Source organism: Adiantum capillus-veneris, chromosome 26 (assembly GCF_014529385.1).
Source record: "Adiantum capillus-veneris isolate H3 chromosome 26, ASM1452938v2, whole genome shotgun sequence".
NCBI classification, from domain to species: Eukaryota; Viridiplantae; Streptophyta; class Polypodiopsida; order Polypodiales; family Pteridaceae; genus Adiantum; species Adiantum capillus-veneris.
This window is the reverse complement of record NC_140956.1, coordinates 97,647,807-97,672,226: the sequence shown is the minus strand read 5'-3', so window position 1 is coordinate 97,672,226 and position 24,420 is coordinate 97,647,807. Positions and strand designations below refer to the sequence as shown.

The following is a 24,420-nucleotide window of genomic DNA, read 5'->3' as shown; positions in this document are numbered from 1 at the left end:
GCTCAGACACATCTTTCTCAAACACTGAGGTATTGATAAACGATTCTCTCATTTTAGGATTTTAAAAAAGATCACTTCACTAAATTGTTTAATTATTTTCTATGCTTATTTGAAAGCATCAAAATATTCTTTTGTTTTGATTTTTAATGTGTCTTTTTATTTTACTTCTTTTTTGTTTTATTTTGTTTCAAAATACTAATGTGCAATGTGCACCATTTACCTTATTATTGGGACCCTTTCATAATATATAAGCCATTTGTTTTAGAAAGCCATCGTGATCCTTTCACTTGTTTTTTTTGGCATGCTGAAAAAGACTTGAAAGAACAAAGGATGGAAGAGTATTCATCCGAGTTTGATTCAATGTGAAGTATTGCTATTTTTGCTTTCTAAAAGAAATCTTAGTGTTGTGTTAGGTTAGGGAGACTTTCATTGTTTTCAGTGCATGATGGAGACTTACTTTAAATGTTTATTTCACTTTCATTTCATACATTGACATGTTTTGACTTTTTTTTTGCATTCTATTGTTTTAGAATATTAAAATAAAACTTCACTTGCATAATTCTAGTAAATTCTACGGATACACACACACATATTATAATGATTTTTTTTTTAATTTCACAGTTTCACATGGCTCAACTTTTCTTATATTCTATAACTTAATTCTAGTCAATATTCAGGAAAGTCTCTTTTATCAGGCAACCGTCGACCGAGTGTCCTTCCCACAATGAAGCGAACCGGAAATACTAGCATAAATTTAAAATTTACAAGATTTTTGAACTATTTTTTCATATATTTCACCAATTTTTATTCCTTTACCATGGTTTACAACCAAATAGTCTCCATTTTCAACCGGCTCAAGGTTAAGCTAAGGCAATCCTTTCTTGAACACTGATTCTCCTTAAACTCAATCCGATGATTTTATCACGTTCTAATTATTTTAGAAAACCATAGCGATTCTTTCACTTGTTTTTTTTTTGAATTGATAAAATAAGTTTTTGATCCCAAACCACTGGGTCAATTTCTTAAAAGAGCGAGCTCGCGAGTTGCGACGAGAAAGAAGAAGGGATGGCAGGGCCGATGGGAGCAGGCACGGGCATGACACCGGGCAAACGAGGGAGGGCACTTGTGACAGCTTCTGGGGCCCCTGCTCCTCCTAACAATACAGCAGTTACTGCGGCTGCAGTACCCCCTCCAGATGGATCTGCCTCCGTTGGTACCCCTCAATCTTCCTCTGTGCTTACCATGCTGGGTCCTACTCTTCAAGTGCACAATTCTTTTGCAGGTAACTAAGTGCCTATTTCCTCTTTCGCATGACCCATTTACCTACATAGGGTTTCTCTGGCTCAGCTAACTGCCAAAATGGAAGCTATTTCTGTAAAGCATGTATTTCGGCCTCTCACTTTGAAAAGTTGAGAGTGAGGAGCTTTTAAAGTGGATCTGGAATCAAGTGTATCACATCAATTGCGTGTTTTGTTTGTGAATGCATTATGCAGGAGATATATAGTGTGCAAACGTTACTTTACTATCATGGCAATAATGTAGCAGTTTTTCACGTTCTTCAGTGAGCCTTGATATCCATAATAAATGCTGTCACAGGCTCACATTGTCAAAACTCATGCATTTAGTCCGGCACCGTAATGTACTAGTGATGTTATTATAATGCTTGTATGAGCTGGGTGATGTACACTTGCGCTTCGCTTTTGACACAGGTTTTGTCCATTTTGCAGATCAAAATAACAAGAGAATTGTGATGGCTTTACAGAGTGGATTAAAAAGTGAGCTGACATGGGCTTTGAACACTCTCACACTGCTTTCTTTCAAAGAAAAGGATGACCCAAGGAAAGATGCAATGCCACTTGCAAAGATTCCTGGAATCCTTGACTCACTTTTAACCATGGTAAGCAGAGAATGGTATTAGTATGTTTTCAAAGCTGCAGTGTATTTCTGACAATTTGGAATGTGAAATAGCTCTATTTTTTCTGTCCTATACTTCAATAAGGATAAAAATAAATAAATTTCATATATGACTCCGATCAAATTTTTTGATTATGTCAGTGGTTTATTGACTTGGTGCCACGGCATATGTCCAGTAAAGGTCGATGATTGGCGCAATATTTCAAACCCAAGGGAGTCTAGGAAACTTTTCAAGCCACGGTTATTTGGATCGAGTTGTGTCTCTTCTGGGTTTGGTTCTGAGTATGAGACTGTGAGTCCACATGATCCTCTTGTACGCTTGAGGTATGTTGTAGTTTATGTTTTTGGTATCTTTCACTATTTATATTAGTTTCTTATAATTTTTGAGGAAGATCCGTTTATGTTTTTGCAATGCATTTGCTTGATGTTTTTAAAAAAAATCTCAAGTTTCTAAATTTGAAAATGCAATGCAATAGATTTTGTGTTGTGTCTCAATATACAACTGTGTGTAAACGTAGAGGGCACCACGTGCCAACCAAAAGAACAAAAGGCGAACATAATTTTAACACTTCAACACAACCGAAATTGAAAGAGAGAGATTCCACACAATAGACACGGAGTGGCGGTGTAAGGTGCATCGGAATGAATGTTGAACTTTGCTCAAGATGAGTGGTCCGAATTGTGCTCAAGGTTCCTTTTACTTAGGGAAGGGAGAGCCTTCTGTTCTCTAATGAGAGAGTGCAAGTGATCACAAACAAAGTGGATAAACACTGTGTGTGAAGGTGTATGAGACTGAGAGTTAGAGAGAGAAGAGAATACGACACTAGAATGTTGTCAAACCCTCCTCCGATTCCCCACTCTATCACAAGGCGGCCACCACGTGCCAATAGAAAAGAACAGACTGAATAGACTTTTAGCACTTCAATAACAATTGCTCAATAACGACTGAACTAAGAGAGAGAGACTCCACGCGACACGAAGTGGCGGAATTCTACCAGAGAGAGTATTGGCTCCAAACCTTGGCGTCCCTTTCGGTAGTTCTTTATATTACTGCTGATTTGCAAAGTACAACAGCTGGGGAGCACCTGCTTTGCAATCTGCGCGCTGAAGAGTGTAAGAGAGGGCCCCCAAGGCTCATATTTAAAGGCCCAAAGCCTAAAAGCATCAAATATGAAAAGTTGACCCGAGAAAATCACTTTTCTAAAATTTCGGGATTTCCCTAAAAATCCACCGCGAATTCCGGAACGTCCGTACATGTGCCACATCATCATATTTTGTTGTGCAAAGTCTTTTGAGTGTGTTTTGCTTTATTTTTAATGCCTTTATGTCACTTGGGTCCCATCGGACGGGCTCCCATAAGTTGGTGGGAACTCTTCTTTCAAAATAGGCCACTTGTCAAGACTTTGTAAGTCTGTAAAACTTCTTCTTCTTCTTCTTCTTCTTCTGCTGCTTCTTCGTAGGGTTTTTGATTTTAGGGTTAGGGTTTCAGGCAGAATTAGGGTTTTTGATTTTAGGGTTAGGGTATCAGCAGAATTAGGGTTTCGGGCAGAATTAGGATTTTTGATTTTAAGGTTAGGGTTTCACCAGAATTAGAGTTTCGACACGTCAGCAGTTTGTTACATCTCCCCTTCTTGAAAGAGAGTAATCGTCCTCGATTACAGCATATCTCAAGTTAGCTCAAAAATTTTCGAGGGACATTCCGAGGGACAATCAGTTTGCTCTTTTTATTAAGGAGTTAGCTTCTCTTTTTTGCTCTTTTAATCAAGGAGTTAGCTTCTCCTTTCGGCTTTTTTGATCAAGGAGTTAGCTTCTCCTTTTCGTTGTTTTGATCAAGAAGTTAGCTTCTCCTTTTTGCTCTTTTGATTAAGGAGTTTTTTTTTTTCCGACACACCATAGGGCCCATAGGGGGAGGTGCTTATCCCTTCCAAATATTAGCCATGTTACATGGTCGCGCAAGGGCCGCGTACCATCAGGCAAGAGCCACGCATAGGCATCACCATGGCCACCTAATTGATGCACCACATGCTGGGAACGACGGAGAGAACTCGTAGCAACCAGCTAGGAACCTCCTCCTCGGGTGACCCACCCCAAGAGGAGGATGCACTCGAGTGTCCAAGGGCAAGAGCCCTAGCAACGTGAACACTAGGTGAGTACAAGGTGTCCCTCTAGAGTGTGCCCCAACTGGGGATTTGAACCCACAACCCATAGGTTGAGAGGCCAAAGCCTTATCGTTAGACCAACTTTTTGGGGACTTTGATCAAGGAGTTAGCTTCTCCTTTCGGCTGTTTTGATCAAGGAGTTAGCTTCTCCTTTATGCTCTTTTGATCAAGGAGTTAGCTTCTCCTTTCGTTTAGATCGGAACTCTTGATATTCCGGCGTAGTAAAATTAGCCATCACACCCAGACCGTACCGATCTTCCACGGGTGTCTTGATGGACTAAAATGATATACCCGGGCAATCTCATCCAATTAGGAATATTCAGTAAATTGGCACATCACAATGCAACACAAATGCTTACATATGCATGTTACAAGACACAACAAACAACGCCGATGAGCACTCCCCCGAGACAAACGGTTTGCGGTATGAAGCTACTCAACGACTACCTCGTCACTCCCCCGCAAATAACCTAAAAGGTCCAGGCCATGAGCTCAAAAGACTGTACAACCAAACGCTCCCCAGACCGCAGTCTGTGTCGCTTGGAGATTCAAGCATATAACCAAACGCTCCCGAGGCATCGGCCTGCGTTGTTCGGAGGTTTTCTAGCATATAACGAAACGCTCCCCAGGCATCGGCCTTGGTCGTTCCGAGGTTTTTAAACATACAACGAAACACTCCCTAGGCATCGACCTGCGTCGTTCTGAGGTTCAAACAATACTAAAACAGTATTTCTCACTTCTCCACCCGGGAATAAATCACTAATCATTGAAACCAGTATCAAACCAGAGTCAAACAATTCAAATCGGCACCAAAACAGATTCAAAACGGACACCATCCATTTCAACAAATTCCAAATAGGATCACCAAACAAGATCAAACAGAACTCAACGAAACGCTCCCCAGGCATCGGCCTTGGTCGTTCCGAGGTTTTTAAACATACAACGAAACACTCCCTAGGCATCGACCTGCGTCGTTCTGAGGTTCAAACAATACTAAAACAGTATTTCTCACTTCTCCACCCGGGAATAAATCACTAATCATTGAAACCAGTATCAAACCAGAGTCAAACAATTCAAATCGGCACCAAAACAGATTCAAAACGGACACCATCCATTTCAACAAATTCCAAATAGGATCACCAAACAAGATCAAACAGAACTCAAATTTAATAAGCAATCTCGAGATTAGTCGCCAAAAATTAGAGTTAGGTTTCTTCCATAAGGTCGTGGCCGAGCACAACATGGTCCATCAACTCTTGGACAAACAGTGTTTCTTTGGCGGTGATGGTAGTCCCAAGATAGCAATCGCACCTAACTTCCAAAGTTATCAACTCGAGAAGAGACATCTACCCCCTTTGCCAGAACTGGCACTCCGAAGGAAGATGTCAGAAACCATATAACTTCGGGCAAAAATTTTCTCGAAAGCTTTCCAAGTACTTGGAGTATGCTGCTTGGTAGCTGTAGACATCAACGTTTGCATGGCATTGCTTTTCAAATAAAATTCCAAAAGCTTTGTCTGCTCTTTTGTAGGACCGGTATGCTTTAAAAAAAGCACACGCCTGATGCTCTGATACCATTGTCACAAGGCGGGCACCACGTGCCAATAGAAAAGAACAGACTGAACAGACTTTTAGCACTTCAATAACAACTGTTTAATAACAACTGAACTGAGAGAGAGAGAGACGTCACGCGACACGGAGTGGCGGAATTCCACCCTAGAGAGTATTGGCCCCAAACCTTGGCGCCCCTTTCGGTATTTCTTTATATTACTGCTGATTCGCAAAGTACAACAGCCGGGGAGCACCTGCTCTGCAATCTGCGTGCTGAAGAGTGCAAGAGAGGGCCCCAAAGGCTCATACTTAAAGGCCCAAAGCCTAAAAGCATCAAATATGAAAAGCTGACCCCAAAAAATCACTTTCCTAAAATTTCGGGATTTTCCTAAAAATCCGCCGCGAATTCCGGAACGTCCGTACAGGTGCCACATCATTATATTTTGTTGTGCAAAGTCTTTTGAGTGTATTCTGCTTTATTTTTAATGCCTTTATGTCACTTGGGCCCCATCGGACGGGGTCCCATAAGTTGGTGGGAACTCTTCTTTAAAAATAGGCCACTTGTCAAGACTTTGTAAGTCTGTAAAACTTCTCTTCTTCTTCGTAGGGTTTTTGATTTTAGGGTTAGGGTTTCGGGCAAAATTAGGGTTTCTGATTTTAGGGTTAGGGTTTTAGCAAAATTAGGGTTTTCGGCAGAATTAGGGTTTTTGATTTTAGGGTTAGGGTTTTGTCACGTGACTTATTATTTTCCTATTTATTGGGATTTTCACTTATTATTTTTAAGTGACTTTCCTACAAAAGTAGGTAGGGCAATTTTGCTAAGTTTGTATATAAGCAAACCCAAGTTAGCACTTTCTGGCAGAAGAGGCAGCAGGAGCTCCCGCTCAACCGGCAACTTCTCTGCAGTACCCCCCAGCACCCCCAGCGTTTTGGATTCCTTCCTCGCCGGGCTAGTTCCCACCATTGGCGTTTTCAGCTTTGCAGACATCGCCACTGATCCAGATCCCTCATCCCTTGCAGGATCGCCCCCCTAGCATCATTCAGCCCTGGCGTTTTTCCCTCAGCAAACCATATCAGCCAACGTTTTTCCCACAAAAACGCCAGCCTACCAGATGCAGATCTCAGCGTTTTTGACCAGCAGAATCTCAGCTTTCCAGCGTTTTTTAGCATGAGCAAAAACGCAGATTTCAGCCATTGGAAAATGCAGGTTTTCAGTAGTTAGATCAGTAGCAGATCAGCCCCAATCAGGTTGCAGATTGTTCCCCAAGTTTAGCCCAACAAAATGTAGCCAAAACAGTCATTTTCAGCCACTGAAACAGTCCCCGAATTCAGCGATTAGAAGATCCCAGATTTTAGCCATCAAGTCGTCGTCGTCATCATCGTCGTCGTCGTCATCATCGTTGTCGTCATTGGCATAGTCCCATTGCATCTGTCCATTGCATACGCATTGTACACCTTTGTGCAATCAAGTAGACCACTCTCACCGACGAGAGTGGGGCCTTCGGAGGAGGGTTTCACAACCTCTCGGTGTCGTATCTCTTCTCTCTCCTTCTCTCAGTCTCATTCACTTGCACGCACAATATCCACTCACTTTGTTCGTGATCATAGCACTCTCCATAAGACGGAAAGCTCTCTCTTTCCCTAAGAACTAAAAGGAACCTTGAGCAATAAAGATCACTAATCTTGAGAAAATACAACATTCATTCCGCTGCACCTTACAGGTTTCAGCAAAATTAGGGTTTCGACACGTCAGCAGTTTGTTACACTCTCTATGGTGAGAGCGGTCTACTTATGATTGCACAAATCTCTACAATGCTTGGACTTGTCGACGATGTCGATGACGATGAGGACGACGACGAGACGGGCTGAAATCTGAAAATCATTATTTGTTGAATTCTGACTCTTATGTCGGTGACGATGTCGATGACAACGATGTCACGACGACACGCTGAAAACGCAGATGCTGAGATCTGCGTTTTCTGGGCTGAAACTGCGTGCGGCGAGGATCTGCTACAGGAAGGTGAGATCTGCGAGGTTCGGGGGTTCTACTGCGATGTCTGACTGCTGAAAACTGAAAACGCTGGTCCTTCTTGATGCCTTGTCGCGAAGAATCTGCAAAACGCTGGTTGGTCTTGCTGATCCAAAAACGCTAGGCTGAATTCTGTCTTCTGCTGGTGCCGGTTGTCTTGCAATGCAAAACGCTAGGCTGATCTGCTGTTCTAATGTCGCCGGGAATTTGGAAGTGGCCGATCTGATGCAAAAACGCTAGGCCTTCTGGTGAGAGAAAACGCTAGAGTTGTCGCGGGGGGAGTCTTGTTGAGAAGTTGCATGTTGAACAAACTGTTCCTACTGACTCTTCTGCAAGAAAGTGCTAGCGCTAGGTTTCTATTTATACTTGCTTAGTGGACTTGCTTTGTCTAGTTTTCAACAAAAGTCACTTAAAAATAATAAGTGAAAAATGTCAAAAATAGGGAAAATAGGTTTTGTTCATTGGAAAATGCTCCTGATGGATTCTGATGGTAATGCTGATGATCATGCTTTGTGCAACCAGAGGATATGCATCTACTCTAAGTGTCTAGACATGCACGGTCTGCGAACAGACTCACAAAAGTGCCACATCACTTCCTATTTTAGACTGACTTGACTGAATTGAACCTTGGTCATGCTGTAGCTTGTCCACGGACACGTAGGGTTGGATGTGTCACGTGACAGGCGGAGTTCCACTCCTATATGCTCTGGTCCCAAAAACCGTAGTGCTCCTTTCGGTGTATCTTTTATATTGATCTTCAAAAGGTATAACTATTGGGAGGAGCCCTCTCATCAATTTGCAATTTCTTGAATGAAATGAGCCTCCCCCAAGGCTCATATTTAAAGACTATTGGCTTGAAAAGCATCAGATGCAAGAATAGTGCCCAAAAGTAACTCAAATTGCGTAGGCCCAGCCAGGCCGTACACATCATCACTTGCGCTTTCTTATTCCTCTCCCTTCAATGAAGTTGCCACGTCATCACTTTTGTGACACCGTCCTTTTTGTTCATAGTCACATGGAAGGGTAAATGGAACGAGTTCGACAAGCTATATAAGATGGAAACGGCTTGCTCTTTGCAATGGAATAGATTAGAAACTCCTTCTTATGGTTATATTATTAGTGTAACCTTCAAAAATCCATTAATAAACGGCACAAAGAAAATGAGTAAAGAAAAAAAAGAAAACACAAATACAACCCAAAATCTTGGCCATCACCTCTACTACCGCCACCATCACTTCCCGTGTTTCATAGTTGGAACCCTTATGGCTACATATATTATCCACCATCACTGGTGCCTACTCTCCCTCAACCAAAGGGTTTCAAGGACGGTGGATCTACAGTCAAGTTCTTCGCTTTATCTGGAGTCAAAGATTGAAAGAAAGCTTTATAGTCTCTTCAATAGTTTGACAACATCTATTCACATTGGAATTTCTTTGAAAAATCTAAAATTCTTAAAGCAACCGCTTTTCTTAAGGATATGCTATGTAATGGTGGATTTCTTTATCCACAGTCTCATGCTCCAATGATGGCAGGCCTCCAAGAATATTTTTGCTCGCACGTACCTAACATCTTGATCTAAACTACAACTTCTAGTAGAAGGCACCGAAAACATGGAAGATTATAGTCAGAAATATTGAGATGTTTATCCTCTCGCTTCTTTCTTTAAAAAATCTAAGCTTGGAGGATTGGTGGGTGCACTATACTATTGCATTACCTTCTTCATCTCAAGAGTTTCGTCTTTATAGCAAACTAAAGCACCATCCGAGAGCTTATGGACCATGCCGCCATCGGCTACAAATTTATACTTGTCCTTACACACGAAATGATTCAAGTTTGTGCGGCTAACGATCAAACTTGTCACAATCTTGGTCACCCCAAGACGAGAATTTGACACGACACACGAGAGAATCACTTAAAATACTTCACAACTTGAAAACTTGAGTCGACATGGCCGGGCTTAGTTTCGTTTCTAGAGGTATTGGCCCCAAAACCTGGCGCCCCTTTTGGTATTTATTTTTATATTAATGCTCGAGCAAAGTACAACACCCTAGGGGTCCTCTGCTCTCAGACTCTGCGTCCAAATGCTTTGTAGAATGAGGCCCCAATGGGTTTATTTATTCTTACAAGAGATGCCCCAAAAGCAGAGCCCCAAAAACAATTTAACTCAAAAGCAACTGGCCCAAAAGCAAATGGTTTGCAAAAGCTGCCAAAAACAATCAACGCAATTTACGAAAATCCGTACAGGTTGCCACGTCAGCACTTGTCGGTGCAAATCCAGGAAATCCGTACTATCTGTTAGCAGTCATCGCAAATCCAAGAAATTCGTATTGTTGCTTGTCCGCACAGTTTTTTGCCACGTCATCAACTCTGTCTGTGGGTGGTCATGTCACGTGACCATTTTGGCATTTGTGACATATCCCCCTCTTGAAAGAATTGATATTGCCCTCGATTATGCCTGCAAAATCAAACATAAGTCATAAACCAGTTCAGTAGACACTGACTCTAAGTATCGACGCACTAGATGACACAAACCAACATTTGTACAAAGACGACAGTCACATCACATCACATTCAAATCACATTCAGATCATATCACATAGAATCTAGGACCGTGATTCTTGGCAACGTATTTAGCAATCGCATCTAGATCCGCACCGGACCTCACTGATGTCGATTTAACCAATCCCATATTGTGATCACTTCCATAGATTTCGTTTCGATCTAGGACCATGATTCCTGGCAACGTATTTAGTAATCGCATCTAGATTCATCCCGGATCTCACTGATGTCGGATTAACTAATTCCATATTGCGATCATGTCCATAGATTTCCAAGACCGAAATGATGCAGTCATTTGGTCAATCATTCCATCCGTACTCAAGCAATGTTGTACGCGAGTAATCATCTCCAGGGATCCCAATCCATCAATCACACATTGAGTTCATACTGAACAGAGTGGTTCAATCATTTAGTTCTAGCTGTGTGGCCATCTCATCCGGGAGGAACTCTTGATGCACTCACGACAGTTCCATTGAATCATTCGTGATTCAAAATTCATGATTCCTTTCTTTGTCAGGTTCATTCTGGAGCTGTCATTGCTTCCAATTCATTCTCAAGCCTGTTATTCTGTTCACAAATAGCAGGTTCTTGGTTTCATACTTAAATCAAAACCATCTTAAAAAAGTACTATTTCATTCATGAAGCAAAATAATGTTGGTTCATCCATAATTTTCTATCTAATATCTGTTATGGAACGAGCATCTCCTCGCCCCATTGTATTTTCAATTTGTTAGTCATCCTTATTCTTGTGCCTTTTTGGGGCACCGTGTAGAGTTATGTTGTCAGGAGGACGTGGCAATTGCTAACTTGAGTTGTTGGTTGCTTTCCAATGATTTTTGTTCAATTTTTGGGACCCTCTTTTTAAAGTTGCAAATGGTTGGACATTGTATGACCAGTGTGAAACGGCCAACAACCGAAAGTTTCACCCGCAGTCGGAAAGGGCAGGTCACCACGAGTTGGTCGGGCCAATCGGCACTGGAATCCAAGCAAGGTGTCTAGGCTCAGTTCAAAGTCATTTAGGCCCCTTTCTACACTTAAAAGTCAGTGGGTACTAGGGAATTAACTCAAGAGGCAAACTGGACACATGGTGGCTCCAGATTCATTTGCCAGAAGCATCAGCAAGAGGGGGCGGGGCGCCCATTTCAAGAGAGGGGGCTGATTTTAGCTGAGAATTGTGCTACAGTGTGTGTGAGTAGTGGGTGCAGGTGCTCACAGCTTTAATGGAAAGCTTGCCTTCTCCCTTGCTCTATGTAGCGCGACGATTTGCTTCCCTTTGCACATATGGTAATGCCCCACTAGTTGGGCTTCTCAGATGACCATGTACAGTTCTGGGGGCTTATGCACGGTTGCCAAGGCTAGAGCCTTCTGTATAGAAACCGGATTAGCTAATTGCGAATCCCCTTCAGATATGCATAGTTCCATTGTGAAGGAATGCGAAAACGGAGAGTTTTCTCGCGTGAAAACTCGTCCAATTTGAAAGGGAACTGTCCCATTGCATGCGAGAGCACCTGAGACACGCATTGGCGTGCTCGCTCCGCTCAAAATGGTCCAAAATAGAGAATTACAGCCTGCTGTGTTTTTTTGCAGGTTTAGGGTTTTGCACCTAAACTGTAGGGAGTTGCCAGGGGAGTCTCGGAAAGGCCTTGGGATGTGTGTACAGGGCAGTAAGCTCCTAACAGTGGAAAAACAAAAAATTACAGCATGCTGAAATTGACCTGCAGCTCACTGCTAAGCTTCCATACCGCAAGGGAAAGTGTTCTTGACGTGTACTTTTGACCTACAAGGATTTTTGCGTCGTTATGTTGGCGAAACTGGGTAAAAACTTGCAGTTACAGCCATGGACAGGTTTGGACAGCTTGGTGAGGGTTAGGTGCAAGCGTTGAGATCGTTTATTTGTCAGGGAAGCCTTGAGAAAGCATTGGGTGCTTGTACAAAACAATTTAGAGAGATTTCCCGTGAGGAATCTCATCTAATTCAAGGGGCAAGTGACCCATAGGTGCGAGAGCTCGAGGGCTATCCATAGAAGTGATCGGCACGCGAATCGGAGCGCAAAACAGATAATTCAGCGAGCTGCAATTTCTTGCCAAGTTTTGTGAAGTGCTCTAAAGTGCGTGGAAAGTCACCGTGTACTTGGGATTTTGTCCGTGGAGACTTCTACTGTGGTTATGTTACCGAAATCGGGTTAGAGCAGAGGAATTTCAGCCCGATAAAAGTGGGACAACTTGTAGAAGTTTACAGGTTTTTCTAAAGTATAATAAGAATAAAGAATACCGAAAGTGGCGCCAGTCTTTGGGGCCAACTGGGTGTCGTTGTTTGCTCGGTAGCGCTCTAGCTGCCAGGCCGCTGTTTGTCTTGAAGTGTTGAATTCCAATCACACGCTTATTCGTGAAGTTCCTTTGTGTCCTTTGTCTAAAGTAAAGTTTCGGGTGAAAGCTAAAGTCTACCGCCCTACGGGCCGGTTTCATGGTTCCGTTGCCGGGACAGAATCACTTTTTCCTCAAGAAGTGAGCCTTGGTTGGTTTTTGAGCAAAGAAACAAAGCACAGGAACTTGGAATTACACTATGGTTGACAGGACAGATAACAGCAGGGAAGAGGGTTCCTCTTCACATGACAAACAGGAAATTCTGCATGTTAACCCTGCCAAAATGTGGTCAAATTAGGGCTGATTTTCTGCTGCGTTTTTAGGGTTTGCAAGTATGAACCAAAATGAGATAGGGAGAGGTCTCATGGTGGTAGACTGGCCACTAGATCTCCTACGGGAGTGACGTGGGTCTTCTAGGTGGCACGCTACTCGCCGATTCTCTAAGGCGATTGCTTGGATTCTTTGACGCATTGGTAAATCATCTTGAAATTTGAGCTTACTTGGTCGTGGGTAGTATGCTACAGTGTTGTGGAATTATGCTTGTTTGCAGAGGCAAGAGCCTCTTGCACAAGTAAAAGTTAAGAGACAAGTTGCAAGATGCTATTTTGTGAAGTTCAAGAACTATCCACCTATGGATGCAAAGTGAATGGAAGAGCATGAATTGTCACAAACCAGTGACTTGGCATACTAGGGTTGCAGATTGTACACACCCCCGCCCTGGCTGGCTGCAATGCTGAAGTGGCAGGCAGGCCCGAAAATTCTGATGAAACACTGACGCAGCAGTGTGCGGACTCCCGCCATTTGCGGCGCAACATCCGACTGAAAACGCGCCAGGTTGACGTGGCAGAAAACGTACGGAAAAGGGGCTGCTTTTTGGCTACGTTAGTTCTAGCTTTTGGCTTAAGTAAAACTCTACGCAAGGGGGGGGAGAGAGTTTTTATTAGTTGCTTTAATGTTTACAAGTAAAGCTTGCTTTATTTTTGAGGGCTTTTAACTTTGAAGCTTTTGGGGCTCTGCTTTTGGGCATCCCTTGTAATCTTTAAATAAGTGGGCAGGCCTCCCACTTCTCAGAGCATCTGGACACAGAGTCTGAGAGTGAGAGCCTCCCACTCCCTTGTACCTTGAGTTGTAGATTAATATACCGAAAGGGGCGCCAGTCTTTGGGGCCAATATCTCTAGGCATGGAACTTCGCCGGGCCGTGTCGAATCAATTGTAAATTGTGAACTGTTCTTGAAGTGAATTCTTGTCGTGTCGCGGTAAAATCTTAACTTGGAGTGTCCAAGTCTGTTACAGTTGTAATAGACTTGGACACTCCAAGTCAAGAACCAATCGCGACAGCACCAAATAACCACTTCAAACAATTTACAGATCACAATAGATTTGCACTGGCCTGGCGGAGTTCCTTGCCTAGAGACATTGGCCCCAAAGACTAGCGCCCCTTTCGGTATTTCTTTTTATATAATCAATTCAAAGTATAAGAGAGTGGCTCGGGATTCACTCTCAGACTTTGCGTCCAGATGCTCTGAGAAGTGAGGCCCTCACCACTAATTTAAAGGTTACAAGGGATGCCCAAAAGCAGAGCCCCAAAAGCTTCAAATCAAAAGCAATTGCTCTCTCTCTCTCTCTCACAGAGAGTCAAAACTTGAAAGCAAAAGCATTCTCTCTCTTTCTCATTGCGTAGAGAAAAAGCAAGATTTGCGTCGCTCATCATTAATATATATTTTTAAAATTCGCCTCCGCGATTTTCGAAAATTAGGGTTCTTGGCAAAAATTAGGGTTTGCAGGAATTTTAGGGTTTCTGGCAGAAATTAGGGTTTCTGCTGTCCGTAGCCACGTCATCACTTTGTGACATACCCCCCTCTTGAAAGCATTGTAATTGACCGCGATTATGCCTGCAAAACCGACAAAAGCTAGAAACCGTTTTAGCAGACACTGACTGTTTGTACCTACGTACTAGAACACACTTCTAGCACATGTACAAAATCGACAGTCACATCACACGATATCACGGGACATCACCAGACATCACATGACATTCAACATTCATTCGGATCTTAGACCATGATTTATCGGCAATGTAGCTAGCAATCACATCTAGGTCCAATCCGGACCTCATCGATGTCCGATTGACTAACCCCTATTGCAACCATGTCTATTCGACATCAAGTAGACTAAAATGCTGTAGTCATTTCGTCTATCAGTTCCTCCACTCTAAAGAAGTCAAGAACAAATCAGTAACATAATCAGGAATTCCATTTCATAAAGTCATCCAGCAGAACACTGTCAGCTCTCAGTATCCCTGAAGCTCAAAGAGACATCAATGACTTTAGTATCAAAATCAAGGCATCTGTTGACAAAGGAGCGGAGTAACTCCCCTCTTGTGCATCCCACTGCACCAGATCTTCGGCCAAGCTGAATTTCTGGGTTCTGTTTGGAGTAGACTATGCTAAACCAAAACATCGAGGTAAAGTTTCACAATCCGAGGAGTATCTGCTAGGTCCTCCTCCTCCATCCACTTCGCATCCAATTCACGATAGTTCTTGAACTTAACCAAGAATCGCCTTCGGACTTTACCTTTAGTTTTCGTATCCTTATGTGCCAAAATTTGTTCAGGAACAACGATCTCCTCGTTTTCTTCCACTTCGGGTTGCTCATCAGGCTCCCCATCATCAGGCACATCACCCTTAATAGGTGACAAGAGACTCAGATGCAATGCATTGTGAATCCTCCAAGTATTTGGCAGTTTCAATCGGAAGGAGAGATCATTTATCTTGTTAGTAATCTGGAAAGGGCCATAGTATCGCATACTAAGCTTTGGAAAAAGCCTCTCCTTTCCTTTTTTCTTTCGTAGGCGTGCCTTCTCAAAACGTAAGAGCACCCAATCATGCTCCTTCAGTTTCAAGTTGCGACGATGGCGATCCGCTGCCTTTTTCCTTTCGTTCTTGAGACTTTGCAAACTCTCGCGAACCTTGGCAAAAGCCGTATCCAAATCTTGAGAATATTCATCCGCTTCAAATATCTAATCTTTCGTGCTCAGGAAGGATGGAACCTTCGCAGCACTTTCAACAATCTCAAATGGCGTCTTCCCCGTCGAAGAGTGTATCTTGTTATTGTAGGCAAATTCCACCAAAGGTAAGTTCTTTTCCCATTGAGTCTTCTGATCCGAGATACAAGACTTGAATAAATCTAAAACCATTGAATTGGCAATCTCAGATTGCCCGTCAGTCTGCAAGTGGAACAATGACAAGAACTGCAACTGTGTGCCAATGTTCTCCCAAATTGCCTTCCAAAACAAACTCATAAATCTGGGGTCTCTGTCGGAGACAATCGTCTCAGACGTGCCATGTAATCGAAAATCATCGTGATCATTCTGTGTTCTCGGGAGATCAAAAATGAAATCCATTTCAATATTTTTCCAGGGGCGGGTGGGTATGGGTAAAGGCTGTAACAATTCCTGTGCCTTATGCCTGTCAAACTTGACCTTCTGGCATACTGCGCACAAACTCTTCCACATCCTTTTTGAGTCTCGGCCAAAAGAAGTATCGCTCTACCCCTTCATGGTGGTAGCAATGCCGCGGTAATCCGTAAAAGGTGGACAACGGCATTCAGTCATAACCTTTTCCCGCAACGGCTGTGTAACGCACAACATAGTCTTTCTCATCGAATAGCCTTCCCGAAGGGAGTATCCAGCTACTGTCTCCCCATCCTGTATCCGTGTGAAAATATCTGCAAAATTTGTATCTGTGGCATATTGATCGACCATATCCTCGAAGCTCCTATGATGTATCGCGGAAATAGCTAGAACCAACGGCTCTCGAGACAAAGCATCTGCCACCACATTCTTCTGTCCCTGCACATGGACAATTTGGAAGTGAAACTGTGACAAGATGTTCGCCCACCGCATCTGCTTTTCCGAAAGCTGCTTTTGTGGCAAGAAGTAGCGCAAACTCTGATGGTCTGTAAAGACAGTAAAATCCGCTCCGAGTAGGTAATGCCGCCACTGAGTAAGAGCATGGATAACCACCAAAAGCTCTTTCTCATAAATCTGTGATGTCATCTCCGGCCTAGAGAACAATCGGCTCTCGTAAGCAATGACATGGCCTTCTTGCATCAAGTCCGTACCCAGACTACGACCATAAGCATCACAAAATACTTCGAATGACTTCTGCAAGTCCGGCAAAGTCAAAATAGGTCCTGTAGTCAATTTCTCTTTCAAGGTCTGAAAGGCAGTCCACCTTTGTGGTGTCACAAAGTGATGACGTGGCGGACAGCAGAAACCCTAATTTCTGCCAGAAACCCTAAAATTCCTGCAAACCCTAATTTTTGCCAAAAACCCTAAATTCCGGAAATCGCGGAGACGGATTATTAAAAAAAAAATATATATTTTGTTTTTGGGGAAAATGATGAGCGACGCGAATTTTGCTTTTGCTTTTTTTTTTTATATAAAAAAGAGAACTGATGCTTTTGATTTTAACAGCTTTTGGGGCTCTGCTTTTGGGCATCCTTGTAACCTTTAAATTAGTGGTGAGGGCCTCACTTCTCAGAGCATCTGGACGCAGAGTCTGAGAGTGAAACCCTAACCGCTCTCTTGTACTTTGATGATTGATTAATACAAAAAGAAATACCGAAAGGGGCGCCAGTCTTTGGGGCCAATATCTCTAGGCACGGAACTCCGCCGGGCCAGTGCAAATCTATTGTGATCTGTGAATTGTTTTGAAGTGGTTATTTGGTGCTGTCGCGGTTGATTCTTGACTTGGAGTGTCCAAGTTTGTTACAGTGGTATCAGAGCCCGGCCGATTTCTCTTCTACGGGAAATCCGATCCCCGAATTTTTTTTCCGCGGCACCTATGGCTTCAGGCAATGATCAGTCGACTCCCTCTGCATCTGGAGATGCGGGCTGGGATCACAACGAAGATTCAGACAGAGTATGGCCCGCCTCGGCCTACTCAGGCGGAGCAAAGAGAGATGGAGCGTCGTCAATTGATTGGCGATGCAACAAAGATGATGCTCAATTTTGCCAAGGACCCGAAGATGGCAAAATATATGAACCAGACCTCTTTGGAAGAGGTACAGAGGGAGTGGCAGAGAACCACAACACCACTCCCGAAACCCGCTCTCAAGAAACCTTCTGCCTCCAAGAAATATACGGAGAAGGAACTGGAGAACGTGGTTGATGCACGGATTGCTCAGCTTTTCGACGTGCAAAAGAAAGGCAAAAAGCACGGCAAAAAGCAGGACAAAGGTACTGACTTCCCGGGATATTTGGGTCGTCAGTCGACATTCGACAAAGCAAAGAAACTGAAGAAGCGCGTCAAGTTTGAAGGCCTACCCAGTTCTTCTTCTTCTTCTGACAATTCTTCTAGCTCTTCAGACTCGAGCGAAGAAGATTGGAAAAGCAAAAAGCGAAGCAAGAAACAACGCTTCGGAAAGGGCAAGAAAAAGGCAAGGAAATCTAGGTCTCGCCCAGTGAGTGACACTTCTACAGAGGACTCGTCTACGGACAGTTCAGACTCTGACAATGGAAACTTTTATGCAAACAAGAGGAATTTTTACAAAGCCAACCAGTATGACTTTCTCGAAGATAAAAGCAAGAAAGTCCGAGAGTTTAAGGAAGGTGGCCAAGCACTTAAGTTTGATACTTTTTCGGGATACTCAGATGCTTCGAAGGCTTTGTCTTTTATTCAGCAGTTTGACATCGCTTTCGCAGGAGGACGCTATTCAGAGCACTCCAAGATTCGGAGAGCTGCCTCTTATTTTAAGGGGAATGCTCGCACTTGGTGGTCCACGCTTCTATTAAGCAAGACTGTGCCAATTACATGGCTGAAATTCAAGAGGCTTTTTATTTCTTCTTGGTTGACTCAAGAGTTTGAGTGAGATATACGAGCTGCTTGGAACCATCTCCGGATGACCAAGAGCGATACAGTGAATTCTTACTGTGAAAGATTTTGGAACTCTTTTCTACCTGCCTCTTCATTCAAGAAGATCTCGTTCAGAGAATAGATTGAGCGGTTTACATTGGGTCTACCTACAGAGATCCGAGACCACTGCTTGGAACAGAAGTCAGCTTCTATTCAATAGTTGATGAGTCATGCGAAGCGGGGCTTTGCAATTCACTCTGGCAGTCTGACCTACCCCACAGATGAGGTCACGACACAACGAACCGGACAGACTTCTGGGAATGAAAGTAGAAAAAGAAAGAGCAACCCAGAGAAAAAGGATGCACGACCCCGACTTACTCCTCAGGATCGGACTCGCTACATCAAGGAGGGGAAGTGCTTTGGATGCGGGAAAACTGGACATATCTCCGCGAAGTGCCCTAATAAGGCACAGAAAGAACAGAATGACAAGGACGACGAAAGGCCTGAGAGTTCGAGAGCAGTTGAGGACCGTGTACGAAAAGGCAAGATGAAAACAGGACTGGTTCCAGATTGTGTGGGTACTGATCCCGACACCATGGATGAGAGTACAGAACTTTGCCGAGCTTGGGGCAAAGTGAAAGATCAAGAGGCCTTGATTTTCTTTGATGGAGGAGCCAAGGCCAACTTCATTTCACCGGAATTGGCGGCGCGGCTCGAGATTACTCCCGATCGGATGGGACCACTTGCAGAGGCAGTCCTAGCGGCACGCGGCAGGGACGTAGCCATTACACCTGTCATTGGCAAACTTCGGTTGCATTGTCAGGGGTATTTGGGGCATGAGGACTTCTTCATAATGCCTTTGGAGGGTTGTGATGTTCTCTTAGGGATTCCCTGGTACCACAAGAACAACGCCGTGGTCGATTATCGGGCGAGAAAAGCGACTTTGACTACAGAAAAGGGCAGAACAATTGTACTTGATATTAAACTGAAGGGCGAGTCTGTCCCTATTATATCGGCTTTGGCCATTTCAAAATTAATGAAATCCAGTCTGTTTGTTTACTCGATCTTTATGAAAGAGTTGAGTGATGATGATAGGACAAATATGTCTAAACTTGATAAAGAACGCCAAGATTTTCTACACTCTCACGCCGATTGCTTCTCAAAAGGCCTGCCAGGAGAGTTACCACCTGCTCGTCCTGAAGATCATACCATTGATCTGATACCTGGTAGTACACCACCGAACCGGCCACCCTACCGTGTGAGCCGAGCACAGAATGAAGAGATTATGAACCAAGTGAAAGACCTCTTGGAAAAGGGTCTTGTCCAGCCTAGTACTTCACCGTATTGCTCTCCAGTATTGTTGGTTTTGAAGAAAGACGGATCTTGGAGAATGTGCATCGATTATAGAGCTCTCAACAAAATCACCATCAAGAACAGATTTCCGATTCCTAGGATCGATGATATACTCGACAGGTTACAGGGATCCTCATGCTTTAGCAGGATTGACTTGAAGAGTGGATATCATCATATCAGGATAGCGCCGGGAGATGTCTACACTACAGCTTTTCGGATGACTTTTGGGTTATTTGAGTTTTTGGTGATGCATTTTGGCTTAACCAATGCTCCTTCGACATTTAACCGGATGATGGACAGGATTTTTCGAGAGTACAGGCTATTTGTTGGCACTTTCTTTGACGATATCATTGTTTTCTCCAAGAATGAGGCAGAACACAGAGATCATCTGCTTCAGGTCTTTCAGGCATTACGAGATCACAAGTTAGTGATTAATGCAAAGAAAAGTGAATTTTTCCTCCCAGAGACACTTTTTGGGATACATTGTGTCAGCAGGCAGGAGTGCAAATGGATCCGGCCAAGATAGAGACTATCCGTGATTGGCCCGACTTGAGGAATGTCCATGAAGTTAGAAGCTTCTTGGGACTGTGTTCGTACTACAGGCGGTTCATATGAAAGTTTGCAGAGGTTGCTTCCCCTTTGCATATCTTGACACAGAAAGGAGTACCTTTCTCGTGGGGACCCACAGAGGTGACTGCCTTTCAGACATTGAAAGAGAAATTGACTACAGGACCTATTTTGACTTTGCCGGACTTGCAGAAGTCATTGGAAGTATTTTGTGATGCTTGTGGTCGTAGTCTGGGTGCGGTCTTGATGCAAGAAGGCCATGTCATTGCTTACGAGAGCCGATTGTTCTCTAGGCTGGAGATGACATCACAGATTTATGAGAAAGAGCTTTTGGTGGTTATCGATGCTCTTACTCAGTGGCGGCATTACCTACTCGGAGCGGATTTTACTGTCTTTACAGACCATCAAAGTTTGCGCTACTTCTTGTCACAGAAGCAGCTTTCGGAAAAATAGATGCGGTGGGCGAACATCTTGTCACAGTTCCACTTCCAGATTGTCCATGTGCAGGGACAGAAGAATGTGGTGGTAGATGCTTTGTCTCGGAAACCGTTGGTTCTGGCTATTTCCGCGATACATCATAGGAGCTTCGAGGATATGGTCGATCAGTATGCCGCAGATACAGATTTTGCAGATATTTTCACACGGATACGGGATGGGGAGATAGTAGCTGGATACTCCCTTCGGGAAGGCTACTTGATGAAAAAGACTATGTTGTGCGTTACACAACCGTTGAGGGAAAAGGTTATGACTGAATGCCGTTGTCCACCTTTTACGGGTCACCGCGGCATTGCTACCACCATGAAAGGGGTAGAGAGATATTTCTTTTGGCCGAGACTCAAGAAAGATGTGGAAGAGTTTGTGCGTAGTTGCTTGGTATTCCAGAAGGTCAAGTTTAACAGGCATAAAGCACAGGGATTGTTAGAGCCTTTACCCATACCCACCCGCCCCTGGGAAAGTATAGCGATGGATTTCATTTTTGATCTCCCGAGAACACAGAGTGGTCACGATGGTATCTGGACTGTTATTGACAGATTTAGCAAACAGGCTCATTTCATTCCAGTGAAGAAAACAGTCAAGCCGGATCACTTAGCGAGACTGTTTGTGGCCCAGATTTTCAGATTACATGGCATGCCTGAGACATTTGTCTCCGACAGAGACCCCAGATTTACGAGTTTGTTTTGGAAGGCAATTTGGGAGAACATTGGCACGCGGTTGCAGTTCTCGTCATCGTTCCACGCGCAGACTGATGGGCAATCCGAGATTGCCAATTCAGTGGTTCTAGATTTATTGAAGTCTTATATCTCAGATCAGAAGACTCAATGGGAAAGATATTTACCTTTGGTGGAATTTGCCTACAATAACACGATACACTCGTCGACAGGGAAGGCGCTATTTGAGATTGTTGAAGGTGCTGCAAAGGTTCCACCCTTCCTGAGCACGAAAGATAAGATCTTTGAAGCGGATGAATATACGCGAGATCTGGATACGGCTTTTGCCAAGGTTCGCGAGACTTTGCAGAAGTCTCAAGAACGACAGAAAAAGGCAGCGGATCGCCATCGTCGCGACATGAAATTGAAGGAGGATGATTGGGTGCTCTTACCTTTTGAGAAGGCACGCCTACGAAAGAACAAGGGAAAGGAGAGGCTTTTTCCAAAGCTTAGTATGCGATACTACGGCCCTTTCCAGATTACTGAAAAGATAAATGAAGTCTCCTTCCGACTGAAACTGCCAGATACTTGGAGGATTCACAATGCATTTCATGTGAATCTCTTGAAACCTTTTAAAGGTGATGTGCCTGATGATGGGGAGCCTGATGAGCAACCCGAAGTGGAAGAAAACGAGGAGATCCTTGTTCCTGAACAGATTTTGGCACATAAGGATACGAAGAGTAAGGGTAAAGTCCGAAGGCGGTTCTTCGTTAAGTTCAAGAATTATCCTGCACTTGATGCGAAGTGGATGGAGGAGGAGGACCTAGCAGATACTCCTCAGATTGTGAAACTTTACCTCGATGCTTTTGGTTTAGCATAGTCTACTCCAAATGGAACCGAGAATTCAGCTTGGCCGAAGATCTGGTGCAGTGGGATGCACAAGAGGGGAGTTACTCCACTCCTTTGTCAACAGATGCCTCGATTTTGATACTAAAGTCACTGATGTCTCTTTGAGCTTCAGGGATACTGAGAGCTGACAGTATTCTGCTAGATGACTTTATGAAATGGAATTCTTGATTATGATACTGATTTGTTCTTGACTTCTTGTGAGTGCAGGAACTGATAGCCGAAATGACTGCAACATTTTGGTCTGATTGATCTCGAATAGACATGGTTGCAATAGGGGTTAGTCAATCGGACATCAATGAGGTCCCGATTGGACCTAGATGTGATTGCTAGCTACATTGCCGATAAATCATGGTCTAAGATCCGAATGAATGTTGAATGTCATGTGATGTCCTGTGATGTTTGGTGATGTCCTGTGATGTCGTGTGATGTGACTGTCGATTTTGTACATGTGCTAGATGTGCGTTCCTAGTACATAGGTACTAACAGTCAGTGTCTGCTAAGACGGTTTATGGCTTTTGTCGGTTTTGCAGGCGTAATCGCGGTCGATTACAATGCTTTCAAGAGGGGGGTATGTCACAAAGTGATGACGTGGCGGACATCAGAAACCCTAAAATTCCTGGAAACCCTAATTTTTGCCAAAAACCCGAAATTCCGGAAATCGCGGAGGCGGATTATTATTATTATTATTATTATTATTTTTTGTGGAAAATGATGAGCGACGCGAATTTTGCTTTTGCTTTAAAAAAAAAAAAAAAAAAGAGAACTGATGCTTTTGATTTTAAAAGCTTTTGGGGCTCTGCTTTTGGGCATCCCTTGTAACCTTTAAATTAGTGGTGAGGGCCTCACTTCTCAGAGCATCTGGACGCAGAGTCTGAGAGTGAAACCTTAACCGCTCTCTTGTACTTTGATGATTGATTAATACAAAAAGAAATACCGAAAGGGGCGCCAGTCTTTGGGGCCAATATCTCTAGGCACGGAACTCCGCCGGGCCAGTGCAAATCTATTGTGATCTGTGAATTGTTTTGAAGTGGTTATTTGGTGCTGTCGCGGTTGATTCTTGACTTGGAGTGTCCAAGTTTGTTACATGTGGATCCCCACGAGAAAGGGACTCCTTTCTGTATCAAGATATGCAAAAGGGAAGTAACCTCTGCAAACTTTCGAATGAACCATTTGTAGTACGAACACAGTCCCAAGAAGCTTTCAACTTCATGGACATTCTTCAAATCGGGCCAATCACGGATAGTGTCTATCTTGGCCGGGTCCATTTGCACTCTTGTTGCTGAGACAGTGTCCCAAAAAAATAAAAATAAAAAAATGTATCTCTGAAGCATATGATCTCTGTGTTCTGCTTCATTCTTGGAGAAAACAATGATATCATCTAAGAAAGTGCCAAAAAATATATTTGCCTGTACTCTTGAGAAATCCTATCCATCATCCTGTTAAATGTCGCAAGAGCATTGGTTAAGCCAAAAGGCATCACCAAAAACTCAAATAACCCAAAAGTAGTCCGAAAGGCTGTCTTGTAGACGTCTCCCGGCGCGATTTAGATCTGATGATATCCACTCTTCAAGTCAATCTTGCTAAAGCACGAGGATCCCTGTAACCTGTCGAGTATATCATCGATCCTAGGAATCGGAAATCTGTTCTTGATGGTGATTTCGTTGAGAGCGCTATAATCGATGCACATTCTCCAAGATCCGTCTTTCTTCAAATCCAACAACAATGGAGAGCAATACGGTGAAGCACTATGCTGGACAAGACCCTTTTCCAAGAGGTCTTTCACTAGGTTCATAATCTTTTCATTCTGTACTCGGCTCACACGGTAGGGTGGCCGGTTCGGTGGTGTGCTTCCAGGTATCAGATCAATGGTTTGATCTTAGGGCCCTCTGAAAAGCAATTGGCATGAGTGTGGAGAAAAATCTTCGCGTTCTTTTGATCAGGTCAAAACATATTCAACCTTTATCCATTGTTCAGTTCTCTCTCAAAAGAACGAGTAAAGAAACTGAAGTT

General features: G+C 43.5%; 1 protein-coding gene across 1 annotated transcript in view; it reads left to right on the top strand.

Annotated features, from left to right (window-relative positions):
• The first annotated feature begins 1,017 nt into the window (after positions 1-1,017).
• LFR (ARM repeat superfamily protein) overlaps positions 1,018-24,420 on the top strand; it is a 34,206-nt gene continuing 10,803 nt past the window's right edge. The window contains exons 1-3 of the mRNA XM_086500995.1: positions 1,018-1,282; positions 1,728-1,897; positions 2,096-2,238. Of these exons, the coding sequence (XP_086357121.1) occupies positions 1,066-1,282; positions 1,728-1,897; positions 2,096-2,238 (530 nt within the window). The 5' untranslated portion in view covers positions 1,018-1,065. The remainder of the gene's footprint in view (positions 1,283-1,727; positions 1,898-2,095; positions 2,239-24,420) is intronic.